Here is a 20,889-nt window from a genome sequence, read left to right as displayed (position 1 = left end):
AATAGTGGAACGTTTTGATCAATTCAGGACGTATGCTGCAGAATTTATCATTTCAGCCCAAAGTTACAGAGGAATGTTTCCTCGATGAGCATGCATCATAACCATAGCTGTTTCAACAAGAGTGCAATTTTCTCTTTCACTGCATCCCATTTGCTGTGAAGTGTATGGCATAGTAAAACATTGGAGTCTGCACTCCTTCCATAAGATCTCCGTTGTCTCTTTATTTTTTAGTTTTTGAACAGTTCTATTGACTTCATTCTCTGTGGTCAAAAGTAACATCATTGTATTTCATGCAATATTATTTACAGGTGTTATATTTGTTTTGAGGAATTTTTACTGTAACTTCTTTGCAATACTTAAAAAATGCTCGTTTACATAGTTTACTAAGTGTTGTGGATCATATATTACCTTCTCCCCCTCCCTTAGCAGTATGTTATTCTGCATTTGTTTGCCTCTCCCCATCTCCTTTTTTATAACATCCCAGACTGCTTTGCTTTTATTCTCTGCATTGTATATTATTTTGTTACTAAATGACTTTTTGCAGCAATCAGCACCTTCCTATAGATCTTTTTGTACCTATGATAGAAATTTAAGAATTCTGGATCATTGTGAATCTTTTTCATGGAACTGAGGTGTTTAAGTGTTTGGGAGGACTTCTTAATACCTGTTGTTATCCATCAGTTTTTGTGAGTTGTTGATACAGACATGCATACTTTTGGAAATGCCTTTTCAAAGTTCAATTTAAACAATGTGGAGAATTTAGAGAATTTCATATTCACATTGGTTTCCGTATACACTTCATCCCAGCTTTGTTTTTCTAGTTCTTTTGAAAAATCTTTTATTTTGATTTCTGATAGATGTCGCTTGTAGGCTTGTAGTTTAGGGAATGATTCGATGCCTTACTTTACAACGATGGTCTGATAGTCCGAGATTTTTTACAGCTACATCACATTTTTCCCTTGTCCATATTTGTGGCTCCATGGTCAATTACTGATGAAGTTGTTGTGGTGACCCTTGTTGCACTATTGACCAATAGGGACATGCAAAAACTTTGAAGGATGTTCATGAAGGTGCTGCTGGATTCATTTATGATATTATTGTTGATGTTAAGGTCCACACATGGAATTATGTTGACCTTTGTACTTGAGACTTTATCTAGAACTTCTGTTAATTATTGGAAAAAGTGTCCACACTACCACTGGGAGATCTATACATACACAAAATGATTAATTTCTTGGTGATATCAAGCCCTGTTAATTCAATAGCTTATATTTCAAAGTGTTTGTCTTCACTTACTGTACTAAGGTCATGTCTTGATTTGAACTGTGTTACTTTTCTAATGTAAATGCATGATCCTCCTCCCCTTGAATTAGTCCTGCAGTAAGAGTTTGCCTTTCCATACAATGATATTACTACATGTTGGATTTCTGTGTCTCTACACCAGTGCTCAGTAATACAAACTTCTGTGCAGTTCAAAGATTGGAGCTCAACTTCTAATAGTTGTATTTTATTTTTTATTAATTGCATGTTTTGATGGATGATTGTTAAGTCTGTGAAATGTCCCATGTTACTCTTTCCAATGGTTTGCTTTTATTTCGGTCATCTGGTATATGTGGTATTTGAAGTGTTAAAATCTGTTTTGTGAGTGATTTTTCCAGTTTTTTAAAACTGCTGGAGATACTCTTTAGGCAGGGGAACCTGTTGTTTGGATTTATCCTAAAAAAGATCTACTTTTCCTACCTATGACAACAGGTATTTGACCATGTGTGGCCTGAGATCCACCCCCTATACTTTCATGGATCAGCTGTACCAATCTCCCTTCCCAGTCCTGTGTAGGTTAGTTTAGTGAAACCCCATCTGTTGATAGTCCCGACAGGCACCAGAGAAACATAGGAGGTAACTATCCATAGGGACATACAGTGGAATGACCTCGTAAAGCTAACTGTAGGAAATGCAAATGGTTGTATGAGATTAATTGGAGGAATCTTAAGGTAATATAATTCATCCACAGATGAAACATTTGTGAGCCTAATTCTTCAGTATTGCTCATCAGATTGGGACATTTACTCCGGTTTGGAATAATATAAGAGACAGTGAAGTGGCGTGTTTCATCACAGGATCATTAAGTAAGCATAATGCCACTATGGGAACACTCAGCAATCTCTTATGCATCATGGGTAGATTTACTGTTGAAATTCCAAAAGTATATGCTGTTAGTTTAATTTGGAGATTATTATTTCTTTAAAAGTGTCTATTAAAATGCATATAAAACACTTGCTGTATGATAGACGTAGTACTCACAGGTCAGAATTCTGATAAATACTGAGTTTAATTCATATTTTTTCTAGGCTGTTTTACCTATGTACTGCACATATACTGAGCTTTGCATTTCACCATATTATTCTGGTAAATACAGATCAGACAGAAGCAGCTGCTGTAAATGTGATGCCAAAATGCTCCCGTTAGATATTTCATCAGAAATACATACAGCACTTATAGTTCAAACTAATATTAGTATTACTGTAACTCTGCACAAATACAACATCAGAATTCCAACCAACAAACTTTTATTCCATTTCCATGTGCAGGAATATACTTAGACACTGAATGAAATAGTACTTAGTACAAACACACATAATGAAGATGTACATTAATATGCAGTATAACATTGAGCATACATCTATCTCATAAACACTAGTGTGCTGAGAACCCCGAGGTGTGTTGGCTTATGTATGGCAGTCTGGCACAAGGCGCAGCAATTGCTGCACTGTGTGTGCAGCCAATGGCTGTGGAGGCATGCGCTTTTATAACACTTCTTCCCCCTTGGGGAAAAGTGTTCACTGTGGAGATGTCCATATCTTCATTTGAAGGGAACGACTGTTGGAGCTAGTGTCTTGTCATCATAAGAGAGTATGGTCTGAAATGGCAAAGACATGGACAGGTGCAGTGCCCACACCCATGCAAGAGACTGTAAGGGAGCACTGGTTATGGAGACATCATATCCATGTCCACATTCGGGCAGGCACTCGGCAATGGAGGCAGTAGATAAGACATAGATGGTGGCAACACGATGTAGGTGGCCTGGTGCTAACCATCCTACCCAGCGGTGGTGGCACCTAGAACGAAGATGGCACAGGAGCCAGAGGGGCCGTGGACCATGCCATGTGAGCCATCATCAACAGTGGAGGGGGTGGCAGGGTTTCCAGCCTGTGGTCAGTCACAGGCAGAACTGGTCATAGTGTTATGACACCAAGCATTCAGGGATGCACATGATGCAGAGATGGCGGCCTTGGCAGTGATGGATATCTACTGGTATCCACATATGTCTCCAGCCAACCCACAGGCCTGTCAAAGCCTTGATGGAACTGCTGCAAGGCGGGCAGTGGCAGGTGGTTGAGCTACTGTCAGAGCAGATGAAGCTGTGTACGAGACTGGCAGCAATGGAGCAATTTTTCCTGGCTATGGTTTCCAACTGAAGTGAACCAATAGGAGATCAAGAAGTTATTGAGAGCTGCCTCAGGAGAAGATTACATAAGATTACGTGATATATTTTTTCATCTGTGTTTTGAAAGTACGGACCATCTGTCCCTCATCATTGGAGTGAGGATGAATTGGAGGGGCTGTAACATGCCAGATGTCACTCTTTGTACAGAAATCTTCAAAATCCTAGAACACAAACTGTGGGCCTTCGTCCATCACAAGTGCACATGGCAATATTTCCAAGGAAAACATGTTGCAAGTGCCGTGATCATAACTGCTGTTGATGTAGGGGGCAATGAACTATATAAGGAAATTTTGAGATGGTGTCAACTAATAAAAGCTAAAGGAGCTAAGGAATGGACCCACAAAATCAGCAGGAGTACACTCCCACGTGCATTTGTGGGATGGTCCATGGGGAAAGAGAGGCCCATGATGTCACTTGATGGGTGGTGCACTGTGGGCAGGCTGGCACAGCATGCGTGATCTCATTGCCAATTCCCACCCAAAACACGTGATGTTGGGCCAGAATTTTGTGCAAGAAACACCCCAGTGATCCAGATGGCGAAGGGGCATGATGTCACACTGCAATGTGGACAGGATCACAACCAAGGGTGCCAATTCTTCAGTAGTCAACAGTAACACACCATTAAGAACAGAGAGGTGATGACAAAGAGCATAATAATTACACGAGGCATCCAACATCTGTCCCGGTGATTTATCCAGCAGCAGTGGTGGACAAATTGAACAGCTTCACATAAGACAAGATCAGCTGTGACATCCACCAAAATCCAAAAACTGGTAATGGGAAAATGACCCCTGGCACTTTGGACTTTGATGTGTAAATGGAAATACAATAGTTCATCCTGATCAAATGCTGAACCAGGTCCAAACAGCAATAGAGAAAGAGCATCCACATTAGTGTGTTGTGCTGTGAGAAGGAAAAGAGTTTCACAGTTACAGTTCATAAAAGAAGAGCCCGCTGTTTCAGGTGATGGACTGCTTAGTCTGGTAAAGATGCTGAAGGATGGAAAAGAGAAATCAGAGGTTTATGATCGGTAAATAGATGAAATTTAAAACCGTAGAGGAAAACATGACAGTTTTTGAGTACATACAGAATATCAAGTGTTTCTTTTTCTATCTGTGAGTAGCACTGTTGCACCTATTTCAGTGTTTTGGAAACATACACAATAAGGCATTCAAAGCGATCTGTGTATTTGTGGATGAGAATGGCCCCAAGGCCACACTGGGAGGTGTCTGTGGTCAAAACAAGATGTTGGTCTGGTTGGAAGGTAACCAATCAAGGTGCCAAATGTAATTTTGACTTCAACGGGATAAAAACATACTCGCAGGTGGGCAACCACTGAAAAGGAATACCTTTATGTAAGAGAGGATGAAGGAGTTGAGCCTCTGTGGCTGCACCAGGAAGAAATTTATAGTAGTGCACTATCTTTCTGAGAAAGACTTGCAACTCCGTGACATTGGTAGGATGCGGCAAAGCCCTAATGGCATTTACATGCTAATGTAAATGCTTGACACCAGCAAGTGAGACTATGATTTGTTCAAGTTATGTTTCAACAGTGGAGTAGACCATTCACTAGAGGAGACAGCAATGTTAACACCCAAAAACATAGTCTACCAAGTTCTATTTTCACCCTTAAAGATATTGGGATTGGGTGAGCACAAAAAATATGGGAGTGACCATTGGTTTCAGTGTGATGTGAGCCTTGAAATCAGTAGCACATCCTAGACCTTCTTAAAACAGGGAAGAATATTTCAAATAGAGTGCATCTAGTTGCTGGTAGGGAACTTGATCCAATACCAGATGCACTTCATCAGGAATAGAGAAGATAAAAATTTTGAACTTTTCAATGTTGGCATCATCCACCACTAAAAAGGTCAAAGGCCAAATGGGGCTGCACCATGTTCAAGTAGAAAATGGTTGCAAGGTTGCGATGTTGTCTTCCCTACATGAGCTAATTGATGGTGGCTGAGGAGGAGAAGCAATGGCGGCTACCTCACACCAAGCTTCTATCTGATTTCCTGCTTCTCTAGATGATGGGCAATGATCAAAACCTCTGTGAGAAAGGGATGTTCACATTGTAAAGCACATTCACCATCTTCTCTATCAGAAGCCAATTGTACTATATAGCATCACAAACCATCGAATCAGCATTTGAGTCCCAGTGAGCTTCAATAACAAACTGGTAGTGACAACTAAGGTCATGAAGTTCTGTTGCCCAGGCCCTTTATGACCGATGTGGCCACTGTTGACAATGGTAGAACTTAACACAAGCAGCAATAACATGTGAACACTTGCAATGATAATTAGAGAGCAACTAAAACATTTCATCAAAAGAGAGACTGGCAGGTTCGTGAAGTGGAGCCAGCTGACACAGAAGGTGATAAATATGAGGAGAAATCAATGATAGAAAGACAACCTTACACATTTTGGGGTCATCTTTCATACGCATTCCAGTCTCCCGCAGAATCATCATACAGAGAAACAATGTGGGTTGCATCAATGGCAGGTAACACTGGAGCATAAATGATGCTGCCAAATTGTTTAGTGCCACAGAGAGAGCCTGATGCTGTTTGGTACAAACTCACTGCTGCTCAACAAGAGATTGAAGAATTTCTTCCACCAACATATTGGTCGTAGTGAACTGGGAACAAAGTAGTACTTAGTGCGAACACACGTAATCAAGGAGTACATTAATCCACATTCTAACATTGAATATACATCTGTCACATGAATAGTAGCCTGCCTAGGGCTGTGGCACGCTGGCTTCTAAATGGCTGTTTGGCAAACAGCAGAGTGCTTGCTGCACCATCTGTGCTGATGCACATGGAGGCAAGTGCTGTTTAATTACATGCACTTGCTGTATAAGGTTACATCAAATATTAATATTGAAGTATTGCTAAAAATTGGCGTGGCTGAGAATAAGGCACAAGCATGTATATTTGGATAAAATACTACAGTTTGTTCCTGTGTGACCACTGCTCTGTTTATTGTGTTACATGTTAGCATTTGACCAGTAACATGTCAGTGATGATAGCCAATCAAGGACAGTGCATCTGTACTGGTGGTTAGAAGAGAATCATTCTCCAAACAGCAAGTCAACTCAACAATCTTAGAACTTTGCATTTGGGTTTGAGAATTCAGCTAGTATAAGTTCAACATATATTTTTGTGATGCTATCCATATTTTCTCCACATTTCTCCACAGCCACAAGAAAAACTAATGTCTTCCATTTATTCATTATCACCCCTTCTTACGTACAAGAAATCTCTGACATCTTATTAATCACAGAAAGAAAATGACAGAAATATGAAAATAAATTCACAGAAGATGCAGTTGATAGAATAATGTTTGTATCATTTAGTCTACCTCTACTCATGAATTATTTGTGGTCGGGCCAATCTCAAGTGTTTAATTTGTTTCTTTCCATGTATTTTCAAACATACATATCCTCACTGATTACTTAATTGCATGTCAGATAGATGACGTTTATATATGATGCTTTGATTATATTAATATCACCAATTATAGTCAGATAGCACCAAAATAAAACAAAAGATCTGACAGAGTTTTGTAAGGAGAATGTAGGAGTTGGATAATATGACTATTGAATCCAATCTAGCATTTATGTAATTTACCATTCAGAAACTTATAGATCATCTTAGTGAAAAGGGGAGAAACATCTCATGCTGAACAAGTATGTTCAATTGCAAGATCTCTATGTGAAAGTATGAAAATACTCTGTAATATCAAGACACTTTGCAAAGTTCAGTAGTTTTCAGTACAGAAAAGGGAATTATCCCATTCTTCAGTGGCCCATACCAGGTATTTAATTTTGGGCTATCATGAACATGTGAATGTTGTGACCCCTAGGTTAAGATATGTTTTATTTACTACTAACAGACAAACTTTTCACTGCCTGATTATTCATGTTACCAATTTTATATTAAAAATTAAAACAAAAAATGAGCTGTGTTTGTAGTGCAATACAGAAATAATTTCATTTCCATGTATTCATGAAAACACATTTGAAATTATGAAACAGTCATAGAAAAAAATATGTGTAATGTACAGATGTATAAGTACAGCTGCTTCACATGTCTGCAATTATAAATATATGCCTGTCAATGCCTCTTCATAGCGCTATAGTGGACTAATGCACTGCCAGATGTCAGGGATTTGCTTAAGTTGACTCGACTGTAGAAGCGTCTTCACAGTAAAAAATAAATGTATCAAAACTTTATACATGATGTGGCACTTTGTCATGTATCTCAGTGTTTGTCACATCTCGTGAACTGTGTGTTGCACAGTGGTATATTTGTGCAGATACATTCAGTGGCATATGAGGACAGTCAACAAAATATCTTGCAAATGGAGTTAGTACCAAAGAAGTAATAAATTTAAATGTCATGCATGATGTGGCAGCTTTTCACACATCTCAGAGTTTATAACATCATACGAGGTCTGTTCAAAAATTTACGTAACATTCATAATTTCACATCAATGGTGTGTTGGAGTGAAATTCATTTGGCATCCCTGCACATACCTATTGTAACATGCCGGGACATGTCCTTATTTATTAGTGCCAGTTAAAGTTCACATCACAACCGGATGTACCGGTATTGAAACATTTCCTCACCCAGTAGATAGTGCACAGTGTTCCCTACCTACCTTGCTTTGCTTATTCAATATTGTCTTCCCGGTAGCTGCGTCCATCTCACATAAATCACACTGAAATTAAGAAGCCAGGATCCTAGATTAAGCATTCCAAAATCAAAAAGTCAAGACCGTACTCATTGTTGAACATTTATGACAACCACAATGCGATTTATTTGTTATCACTCACACATACAATATTCATGCGACCAGACCTCTTACACTAAATCATCACATTAGGTAGGTCAAAAGCTTCCAATATTTAACAATGTTCACAATTACAATTACTGGAAAAATTAACCAACTAGCCACACTTTTGCTCCAAGAGAATCTGACCGAGAACTAACTGAGAACTGCACCAGCTCGGGCCTTATATAGCCAAGTGCTTGAGTATTTGGCTATTTCTGTTAATATATTATAGTTTGTAATTTCCCAGGGTTAAATGATCCTTTCTAATTGGTTTTGAAGTTAGCTATTGGGTTTTATTACTTAAATAACATGAGTGAGCTGTATCTATTTAAATACACGGAACTAACTTATGCATCCGCCGTGGGAATTCCCGACTTATGACTGTGGCAGTCCTCTTGAACAATAATTTTTACATATTCAAATTTACTTAATTCTTAATTAATGCACTTACAAAGTTGAGACTGGAGTCATTTTACGTAGAAAAATAAAGGTAGCAAAAGTATTGAAACAGATCTCAGAATTATTTAGTAGTTTGGTCACAACTGGCCCTGAAATTCGTACAGGCTACAGATTTCAAGTCTTAATATCTATTTAACTAATAGACTTTAGGTTAATTTAAACACTTTGCTGGAATCAGTAAAATTTAGGCTTTCTTTTGGATGCAGTCTTGTAGCTGAATTCGATCTAGTAGCTCTCTCGAATTTTACTTAATATGTATTGCACAATATATGTCATTGTCCATAACTGTTAATAGTATGCATTTCCAATAAAACTGATTAGCTCATTACTTTCAGAATAGACATTAGAATGTACTGAAATAATAGATTTTACTAGGGGAATTTTATTTAAACTATTTCTGAATTCTGTACTGTGAGGCTGAAGGCCACAGAATCTGTAGTCGGAACCTGAGTAGTGAAAATGAAAAAAAATAAAAGTTCATTGCTTAACTAAGTTACTGAAGGAGTGTAAAACCAAAACAGAATAGCAGTGGGCAACTCTGCTTCATTACACTATGTTTAATGTGTAACTGCTGGAAGTTTCATTGTTGTATGCCTGTTAGTTACTCTTCAGTGCTGTATTGAGTAGAACATTATTTTGGACAGTTTGCAAATTTTGAAATAGAGTTAAGAGGAGCAATGCATCTGCATTAACTTTTGTGTGAAACTCAAGAAAAGCATTACAGAGGCACACCAAGTGATGCAGGAAGCATATGGTGATGAGTGCTTAAGTCATACTTGGTGTCACAAATAGTTCATAGGTTTAAAAATGGCTGGACGTATGCCAATAACACTCATGTCAGGAATGTCAACCAAATTGTGATTCCTAGTTGAAGACTGACTGTCCAAGAGACTGCAGAAGAATGTAACATTTCAGTTGCATCATGTCATGAAATCCTGACATAGGAACTTAGAATGCATCATGTTGCTGCCAAGTTTGTCCCATGGCTCATGAGTCAAGACCAGAAAGACCTTCCCCCAACACTTGATGAAGAGCTCTTGGATCGCACAGATGAGAATGAGATGTTCTGGAAAAGAATCATAACTTGTGATGAGACATGGGTCTATAATTGTGATGTTGAGACCGAGATGCATTCTCCATAATGGGTGGGGAAAGATTCTCCAAGACCAAAAAAATTTTGTCAGATCAGGTCAAATGTCAGAGCCATGCTGAAAGTTTTCTGTGACTTTGAAGGATTAGTTCATAATGAATTCATGCCACAGAGACAAATTGATAATTGGTGGTATTATTGGGACATATTGCAATGCCTGCAAGAAAATTTGAGAAGGAAACAGACTGAGATGTGGCAAGACAATTCATGGCTCTTGCATCAAGATAGCACACCCAAAAGTTCATTCTAGTTCGTGTGTGACTATTGCAAAAAATACAAATCACTGCGTTGTCTCACCCTCTGTACCTCCAGACCTGGCCCCTGCTGACTTTTTTTCTATTTCAGAGTTGAAAACCCCATTGAATGGATGAAGATTTGCAAAAATAGACGAGGTAAAAGAAAATTCACAGACAACATTTTGTGCAATCGAGCAAGGGGCGTACCAAGACTGCTTCCGGAAGTGGAAATGGTGATGGGAGTAGTAGTGTATCACTTTTGGAGGAGAGTATTTTGATGGAGATCATGCACAATAAGTAAAAGGGAAGGGTAGCAAAATTTTGTGGACAAAGTTCCAGAATTTTTTTAGGAGATGTTTTATCTCCTCAGCTACGTGTGATACAGTGCCATAATTTTGTAGGTACATTCAGTGTGATACGTATGTTGAAACTTTCTGCAAAATGTGTTGCAAATGGAATTAGTGGACAGAAAGTAATAAATTTAAACTTTGTGGATGATTTGACAGTTTTTCAGTAATCATAGAATTTATGAGATGTCTCCTGAACTGTGTGTGGTACCATGATATACTTCATTTAGTGGCATATGAGCATATGGCCTGCAAAGTTTATTGTGAACAGTTAGTAGCACAGAAGCAATAAATATAAACGTCTTGTACATTGCGACTGTTTTTCACACATATCATTGTTTATGATGTCATATCTCCTGAACCTTGGTAGGGATGTGGTTCTTAACCCTGCACAGCAATTATTGCCTGACGCTAAGGAATAGAGTAGCAAGTTTGATTGAAATCGGTCTAGTGGTTCAGGAGGAGATGACGAACATAAACATGCTGCACAAGTGCGTGCACCCAACCACCCACCCACCCACACACACACACACACACACACACACACACACACAATTATATCAATGAGGAACGTAAGCATGTGCAAGTGCGTGCACACGTGCTTGCCTGCACACACAAACACACACACACACACACAAACATTATATCAATACACATTCAGAAATTCAACTACTAAGGAAGTAGATGAGTAGGTGGCATTTGTAAAGGTAATCTATACTCACCCTGATTTATTTATCGAATTGAGATATGTTGCAGAATACTTCCAAGAACAGAGCAGGCTATCTTTAAGTAAACAATGTAACCAAACTCCGTTCATACAGTGTCAGAGTCTAGGCAGTTACTAACAGAGTGTGACAAATGGTAACCCATGAACCAAGCCTAAGTGAGAACTGAACTAACAGACTAACCAGTGTGGACTTCTAGTACATCAACAGTGTGATACAATTACAGCTGGCTCAGATGGGCTCTTGACTGACTTATATGCAGTGTTGTGGTACAGTTGACTTTGTCGGAGGGCACTCCTGGTGACATGCACCTTGTGGGTTGTGGCAATATGGCAGTCAACAGGTCATGCTGCAGCAGCTATTTGGTTTCCATAGTGATGTCGGGTGGTACCACTACATCTGCCATCCACACCTCCCCACTCCACTCCACCCCTTCCTCCCTGCAGCAATCAGCAGCTGCCTTGAGAGGAAGAAGTAAGTGGTGCATGGTCTGGCAGTGTCTCTAGGCGTCACTCCAAAATGCCAAGGCAGGATGAGGCTTGATGGAAGTTGCATGACCCACATTGGAACCAGAGGGTATGCCTGAGATGGAGAAGCAGATGGCTGCTCGCCAGGATGGTGGCGACAAAATTGATGCTGCTGAAGGCTGTGGGTGGCAGCCATGGTATACGTCATGGACCAATAGCAGGCAGAGATTGTTCCATGGAGCCAGGTTGGATAGCATCCGAACTCATGGGACCACAACAGGATGCCGACCCAGAAGGGAGAGACCTCAGAAATGATATGCACCAATAGTGGGCACTGGATGTACAAGAGGGTGCAGTGATATTGATCATAAAACACTGGGCCGCAGCTTTGAGTTGGGGTGGCTCTGTAAGTTGCCAGGAAACTACAGAGGGCAAAGGTGCAGTGTTGGACATTGTTCCTTGTGGAGTTGGTCTTGAAAGTGCAGACAAAAAACATTGTGCATGACTGTTGGAGACCAAGTGAAAGGGCATGGTATGAATATGTTGCACCTCGTTACAGGCATAAAACTATTGAAAGTCATGGTTGGTGAATACTGTCCTCTTATTTGAAATCATAGTCAACGACTGTTGAATGCTATCCTTCTTATTTGAAATCATAGTCAATGGGGTGCTTTCCAGGGCAAAGATAATTTCTAAGGTTGTGATAATGGTAGCACTAGTGACATATGACATGTGGAACACAAAGGGAATTGAGAATAGTTATTATTCACAACCCACCACATGGAGCACAAGAAAGTGGCCAGCAAAATCTATGTGGATATTCTTCAATTACTCCACAGCATTGGGCCAGGAAGAGGAACACTGGGGAGGCACAGCTGAAGGGGCAGACAGGCAGAACATTCGCAGACAAGGTTTGCAATGTATGAGTCATCACTGGGCAAGAACAAGTGTTGTTGTGCAAAACCTTCATCTGGGACATGCCCCATATGGCAGTGTATAGGAGCACTAGTGTCTAAAGAGAGGGAGGAATCTTGATGTGACAGTGATCCTTGTCTGAGACCAACAACAGAACCCATGGGTTGAGATGCAGTTGACTTCACTGTTACCAGCACAGGTGAAAATAGGGGCCAGGAGGTGGGCAGCTGCAATGTCATGTGATATGAAGGGGAAAACTGAAATGCCCAAATCCAAATTTGAATCAAGCTGGAAACACGTCAATTGGTGTTAGTCAAAAGCTGGATCAGGTCTCATGGAGACAGCGTATTTACGTTAATTGGTCATGTAGGTTTCAGATAGTGGATAGAATAGCGTAAATTAGGCAAATATAGCACCCAGTGCTGGAGACATTGGGCAGTTCTAGGTGATGCCTAGAGCCAAAGATGGTGAGCAATGGCTGATGGTGCATGACAAGATGAAATCTCTGTCCCTAGAGGAATAATTCAAATTTCTGGATTGTGTATATGATAATGAGGGTGTCGCATTCTGTTTGGGAGTAGCGTTGGTTACTGGGAGGCAAATAAGGTCTTAGAAGTATACGCAATAAGGTGGTTTGTGCCACGGGAACTGGAGTGCACCTATAAGATGGGGTATGCATCGGTTGCTATTTCCAGCAGCAGACCAAGAGTGTATGTTTTCATGCATGGTACCCACATAATGCAATTTTCCAAAATCTGGAAAGCTTGTTGACACTGACGTGACAATTCTAAACATGCATCTTGGCATTGTAGCTGCTTCATTGGGTGAAAGCATTCAGCTAGGTTTGCAGTAAAGTGGCCATAATAGCATATTTTACCCAGAAACACATGTTGATCTTTTACATTTGTGGGTGGCTGCATGTTGTAAATTGATGCTACATATTCTTCCATTGCTTTGAGTCCACTGTGTGGGAGTTTGAACTCCAAATATGACAAGGGCAGTTGTGTGAAATAACAATTACACAAGTTGCATCTTGCTAGAAGACTCTAGAATAAGAGTTTGAGGTTGTGAAGGTGGTTCTCTGGAGTTGCATCTGTAACCAAGATTTCATTGAGTTATGCGGCAAAGTTTGGAATACCATATACTAACTGAACCATAAAATGGTGTAATATGGCAGGGGCTGATTAGATCATGAAAGATAACTGATTATAATGGTTGAAGTTGTATAGTGCATTGAGCTCTGTGTAAGCTTGTGATGTCACATCCAAGGTAATTTGAAAATATGCCTCTGCAATGTGCAAGGTCAATAAGATGCTGTAGCCTAATTTTGTGAAGAGTTAATCTGGATTCATCACTTAATTTCAGCATGTCTCTCATGGACAGTCTTTGGAGTAGCATAATGGCCTTAGAGTACATGGTGTGTACATTTTCATGAACTGCAAACCCGTAAGTGTGGTAAGAGAGAGTGAAAATGCTGTAAACATGGCTGGCATGGAAGACATATCTGTTTCATTTGCTAATACTTGTACTGCCTGTAGTATTGCTGCTGTTAGCTCCTGATAACCCCACACAGTTAACATTACTAGTAGTTGTAGTGTTCTTTGGTTGGAGACCCATTTTTTCACTTCATCACAAAATATTCAGAGTCAAGGTTGAACATGTCACAGGTATGATTTGTCCCCACTTTTGTGAGGTCAGCCTACACTCAAAACTAATGGAGAGTCACCCCAGTTTGTTAGGCAAATTGAGATGCATTACAGAACCCTTCCCAGAGCAACAGAAGCTGTCCTTAAGTAAGCAATCCAAACCAAGACCACTTTTCACAGTGTCAGAGTCCAGCCAGTTATTAATAGAAACCAAAAAGTGAACACCAGTAAATCAAGTCCACAGTGAGAACCAAACCAATAGACTGACTAGCACATACTGCCACTGCATCAACAGTGCAGTATAATTACAGCTTGCTCAGACAAGACTGGGGCTTGATTACATGCAGGATTCTGATGGTGTGGCCTCCTCAGAGAGCACTCCTGGTGGCGCCATCTGGGTAGCGGTGCCACAGAGATCAACAGTAATGTTGCAACCACCACGTGTTTTCCATAGTGACATCGGGTGGCACCTGTTCAATGGTCAGAGTATTTATGGCTGAATACCTTACTACTTTCTGTGCTAAGTGATGTATAGTGTGTATCATTTCTCCTTCCTAGTATTATATATATATGTATTGTTTTAAATCTGTAATTTATTGTTGACAAGAAACTTCAAGAGGGAGCAAGCATACTGTGAGCCTGTTGTCAGAATACTCAATTGTTTACAGACCTATCTACAAGTGGTTCTACAGTGGATACCATACATTACTCTTATTACATGCTCATGTGCAACAAACATTTTTTTCCTCAATGACAAGTTACCCCAAAATATGATCCTATAAGACATTAGTGAATGAAAGAATCTCCAGAACCTAATATTACTTGTAATGCAAACATTACAGAGATGAGACATTTAAGAAAGTATGTAACATTAAGTCCCACAGTCTCTCATCATCACAAAATGTTCAAAGTCAGTTTGTATGTGTCATAGGTGTGATTAGTCCCCACTTCTGTAATGGCAATCTGCACTCATAACTCAGGTTCATATCAGTATAAAGGACAAATGTGGTGACAGTCCATTTGCAGAGAAGCAGTTATTAATTTTCAATAAAATATTTACATCTATGTCCATATTCTACAGAACCACTGTGAAGCGCATAGTTGGGGGACCGTCCATTGTAGCAGTTATTAGGGCTTCTGCCCATTCAATGGACATATAGACTGAGGAAAAAGTAGCTGTGTAAATGTCTCTGGGTGCATTGTAAGTAATGTAATCTTGTCCTCACAGTCCCTATGAGAGCAATACACAGGTGGTCATGGTATATTCCTAATTTATCATTTATAATTGATTCTTGAAAATTTCTAAGTAGGCTTTCTCAGGGTAAATTGCATCTGTCTTGAAGCACCTTCTGATTAAAAGCAATAGTGATGATAAACTCTTAATTATGATTATGATGATGATGATGACTGTTAACAGTGCTGAACCTAGAACATCAGCTGTTACAGCAAAACTATCTGTTACTACAAGAGAAGAAAATTCTTTAGCGTTAGAAATATCTGACAATGAGAGCAAAATGCTTGGAAAAGAGTACAATTTAGAGATACATTTGAGTTCAAGGCTTCTGTCATTTTTGCTGACATTTGTAACAGAAGGTTTGATGAAATCTGTAGCTATTTACACCAGTCGGTTTTATTTACATAAAAACAGAAATGTGTCATTATAGATTACAAAGCTCGAAAGAAAAAGGACTTGAGAACTGTGTCCTTCATGATTTTGTCTGACGGTGTGTAAAAGCTCAAAATTTGCAAACCATTGTCTAGAAAAATACTCTTGAACACTCCAGTTACCAGAGAAATTGTCTAGAGAACATTACATTAAATTTGTGATTGTTTCACTTTGGTTACAATTCTTCAGTAATGAAAGAGATAGTTTATTCAGAATTAGAAAATTTTGTTAATAAAGTTTATACAGTGTTCCATAACACATTTCATCAGTATCTAAAACTTTACATTGATGAAAGCATATTATTGTTCAACGAGAGATTGTCTGTTAAACAGTATACTCTGCCCAAATTAAATAGGTTTAGAACAGAAGCATCTGTGCTGCATAACTTTTGAACTAGTCTTCTGGATATTATTGTGCATACAGACACAACAACAGAAATTGTCTTCTACAGTTGGGAAAAGTGATGACTTAGCGTCAACATTTATAAAGCTTTATTTGGAATGTGGACACACGCTAGTCTCATAAACATTGAGCATTTGCTTATGAGAGTGTTCATAGAAACAGGTGCAACATGCCCAAAGTACAGGACTAAATTAAATGAGACCAAATTGAGTTAATGGCCACTGATACTATGTTTTGCCATGAAGTTATGTGATGAAAGAGAAATGTGGATTTGACCATCTCTTATACCACAAAATGCCTGAAATGGAGTAGACTGATCAGAAGATGTGACAGAATGAAGAAACCCTAGAGATTACAGCTTGACTGTGAGGGCAGTTGACTGTACTAACATGCTAATGAGTTCAGCCAAATCAGGGTGGCAAGTATATGTATCACACTAAAACTTTGTGTTTTAAATGCTCATGCTCTCCACAAAACAGAGGTTGTGCTGACACAGACAACATTAGGGTTTCTGTGGGAATACAAACTTCTTATGGGGCACACAAACATCACCTGCCAACATAAGATAACTACATCCAAAATATTACTGATGCTAATACTAACAGATGAAATAATGGCGTATACTCACTCCCTCTGTTGTTTCTCCAGTAATAGAGCAGGGCCTAATTAAGAATTCAAACAACACACTCTATCCTAGTTTTTAAGGCTACATGCTAGTTTAAGCAAAACTGATAATCCATTGTCCCATTAGGTAGAAATAGTTTGTACTGGTGTACTTTATGGAGAATGACCATTGTTGGTCCAGTGTTCAACATTTGTAAATTTACTTCACTGTTGTAAGCATAAGTGATGGTTGAGATTGATGCAAATATCTTCAGCGACCATGATGATTAAGCTATTTATGTCAAGCCAAAACTGCAAGGCATCCAGTAAACATTGACCTTACCAAGACCTATATCATTTTTTGTAGATGTGAAGAGGGCTCTGATTTTCAAGAGACATTGGAATATATGGTTCACACTATAGTTTGTCAAAACATGACTAATTGTCCAGAGGGAGATTTTCACTCTTTAGCGGAGTGTATGCTGATATGAAACTTCCTGATAGATTAAAACTATGTGCAGTACTGAGACTCGAACTCGGGACCTTTGCCTTTCGTGGCAAGTGCTCTACCAACTGAGCTACCCAAGCATGACTCATGACCCATCCCCTCAGCTTAAATTCTGCCAGTACCTCGTCTCCTACCTTCCAAACTTCACAGAAGCACTTCTGAGAAGGTAGGAGACGAGGCACTGGCAGAAATGAAGCTGTGGGGACAGGTTGTGAGACGTGCTTGGGTAGCTCAGTTGGTAGAGCACTTGCCCACGAAAGGCAAAGGTCCCGAGTTCAAGTCTCGGTGCTGCACACAGTTTTAATCTGTCAGGAAGCTGCATATCAGCACACACTCCGCTGCAGAGTGAAAATCTCATTCTGCAAACATCCCCCAGACTATGGCTAAGCCATGTCTCCACAGTAACCTACCTTCCATGAGTGTGAGTTTTGCAAGGTTCGCAGAAGAGCTTCTGTGAAGTTTGGAACATAGGAGACGAGGCACTGCCAAAATTGAAGCTCTGAGGACAGGTCACGAGTCATGCTTGGGTAGCTCAGTTGGTAGAGCACTTGCCCACGAAGGGCAAAGGTCCCGAGCTTGAGCTTCAGTCTGGCACACAGTTTTAATCTGTCAGGAAGTTTCATATCAGCGCACACTCTGCTGCAGAGTGAAAATCTCATTCTGGAAACATCCCCCAGGCTGTGGCTAAGCCATGTTTCTGCTATATCCTTTCTTCCAGGAGTGCTAGTTCTTCCAGGAGTGCTAGTTCTGCAAGGTTCGCAGAAGAGCTTCTGTGAAGTTTGGAAGGTAGGAGACAAGGTACTGGCAGAACTGAAGCTGTGGGGACAGGTTATGAGTCGTGCTTGGGTAGCTCAGTTTTAATCTGTCAGGAAGTTTCATGACTAATTTGTTTGAAATGCTTCTTGTAAAGGCAAAAACGCTGCCAACTTGGAAACATCTGCCAGAGTTTCTAAGCCTTTCATATTCACAACTGATTGGTAATGCAGTATACACAGTCTGTTGCTTGCTGTAAGCATTCTGGCTAAAGATACACTTGATGTGATCTAACTCTGCTGACAGGCTTCAGGATTTGAAGTGGCATGGGCCATGAGTGGAATAGTATGATGTAGTCCTTCCATTGAGCTGGCTGATGACAAGTATTGACTTAGAGATATGAATCTGGAAGCAAGGTAAAAACTACATACGTTAATTTAGACCACTATTCACCTAAAATATGCATGTTTGTCTGTGTGTGTGTGTGTGTGTGTGTGTGTGTTTCAACTTCATTTCTTTATCCCTTTATCCTGCCTTGAGCTCAAAATTTTTTCTATAGTGTATCCCTGCTTACTGTAAAACTAGATACTAAGTTCTTTTATTTAAATAAAAGTACTGATTAGCAGTTGTTGTCATCCAGGCACTGATAAAAATATGTTTCTATTTATTATCGGTATTAAATAATGTTTTCTTGTTCTGTGAGCAGTATGAAGTAGTAGATAATATCATGAAGCATGTACTATAGATAAGAGTTCAAAACAGCAAGCTAATGCTAAATTACAAATATTAAAATTACAGGTATACTTGTCGGGATGAATACAACCTGATGAATACTACAAATAATGAACTTAAAAATCTAGAGACCCAACTAGAGGAAATAAAATCACAAGCTGATTTATTTGAAGTTAATGTGCCAGAATTCAAACAAATTACACTTTGTCGAAAGGATCTTGCTATGTTGAAGGTATTTGTTAATAAACTTATTACTGAGTGGAAAATTTAGTTTAATGATAATACTGAGCTTTTAGTTTTCTTAATATGTTATTCATATTAGTGTGTTAAAAGTAATTCCTATGCTTGTACATTGATATTGATGCCTTTCTTTTTTGATATTGATGCCTTTCTTTTTTCCAACTTTCAAGACTTTATGGGATTATATCAATGTTGTGCGATCAAACATTGATGACTGGAAAACAACTCGATGGAAAGAAATTGATGTTGAGGCTATGGATCAAGAATGTAAGAAGTTTGGGAAAAGCCTTCGTGGTATGTATGAATGTACAACAAAGTTCTGCATTATAAATTCTGCGTAGTCTCCTATATACAGATATATTTAAATCAGAGTTTATTTTGAATGTTCAGAAATGTCAAATTGTGTATTTTACAAAATGCAGAAAAGTAGTATCCCAAGACTACACATCATTGAAACACAATTTAAATTAATCCATTTAAACAAATACCTGTATGTAACATTTTGTAGTGACGTGAAATGGAATGATCACATAGGCTCAGTCATAGGTATGGCTGTTTGCAGACTTTGATTCATTGGAATGATCTGAGAGAATGTTGTCAGTCTGTAAAGGAGACTGCTTACAAATCACTTGTGCATTTCATCTTAGAATATTGCTCAAGTATGTGGAACCAATACAAAAAAGTCAGTGGATATTGAAAGTATTCAAAAATGGGCAACTCGGTCACTGGTTTGTTTCACTAGTGGGAGAGCATCACGGAACTCTAACTTGAACTGACAGACTCTCTTTGGCACCAGTTATCCTACAAGCATATACTTGTAGAGTTTCAAGAACCAGTGTTTGGTGAAGAAACTAAAAATTTTCTTCAGCTCCCCTAGAGACTGTGAAGAATTTAGTAAACTGATTACATCATGCACAGAGGCATTTAAGCTGTCATTATTTCCACACTCCATAAGCAATTGGACTGAGTTACTATACTGTGGTTTGCAGAGCATGTATGTAATGTATAATTATTCTGCATAATGCATTTGGGGATCTGCTCAGGATTTTGGACTTTGTGTCACTTCTTGCTAGTTTGAGAAACACCACTTTGGCTACTTCCAGGACTAAAAGTCCCAACAAAAATGCATTTTGCTTTCAGTATAGAACTCTCTCATAATCAGTACTTTCTTACATGATAGCTTCTACATTGTATTTTGCAACTTGAGAAGCTGCTGTGCCTGTCTTGGAAGCATTTACTCAGATGAAGTAAGTTGCTGTCATGGAAAATGAATAAGTTAAAAATGTTTACAGCAGGCTGTTCCAGCTACTGCGCTTCCTGCTCTGCAGAGCACTGTCACTCAGTGTGAATAGTCAAGTGGGTCAGCACACAGTATGGCGAGCCTTGTGATCAGCTGAGTGCACCTTATGTGATTGCCAAGCTCATACTTAGGGCTATGTGAAATTAGCAGAGAAACGTCGAAAACTTAGAATTTTGAACTTCAAATTTAGTATTTATATTTTTTGGTATTTTTATGCATTTAAATGATCCTAAACAATGTATACACACAAAATTCTTACCTTAAAGTTTGAGTTTTTTTTTTTTTTCTTTCTCACTATTCAGTATTCTTTTCTTAACAAAAAATATGGGGTGTTGTTTCTGTAAACAACACCATAGTATTAGTTCTCATTCAAATTAACACACATTATAGGCCTTT

At 39.1% G+C, this 20,889-nt stretch overlaps 1 protein-coding gene across 1 annotated transcript in view; it reads left to right on the top strand.

Moving 5' to 3' along the window:
• Positions 1-20,889, top strand: part of LOC124620004 (dynein beta chain, ciliary-like) — a 588,564-nt gene that overhangs the window by 101,202 nt on the left and 466,473 nt on the right. The window contains exons 8-9 of the mRNA XM_047146668.1: positions 19,020-19,185; positions 19,364-19,487. Of these exons, the coding sequence (XP_047002624.1) occupies positions 19,020-19,185; positions 19,364-19,487 (290 nt within the window). The remainder of the gene's footprint in view (positions 1-19,019; positions 19,186-19,363; positions 19,488-20,889) is intronic.

Source organism: Schistocerca americana, chromosome 6 (assembly GCF_021461395.2).
Source record: "Schistocerca americana isolate TAMUIC-IGC-003095 chromosome 6, iqSchAmer2.1, whole genome shotgun sequence".
NCBI lineage: Eukaryota > Metazoa > Arthropoda > Insecta > Orthoptera > Acrididae > Schistocerca > Schistocerca americana.
The sequence above is the reverse complement of the archived record's forward strand: the minus strand, read 5'-3'. Positions and strand labels throughout refer to the sequence as shown.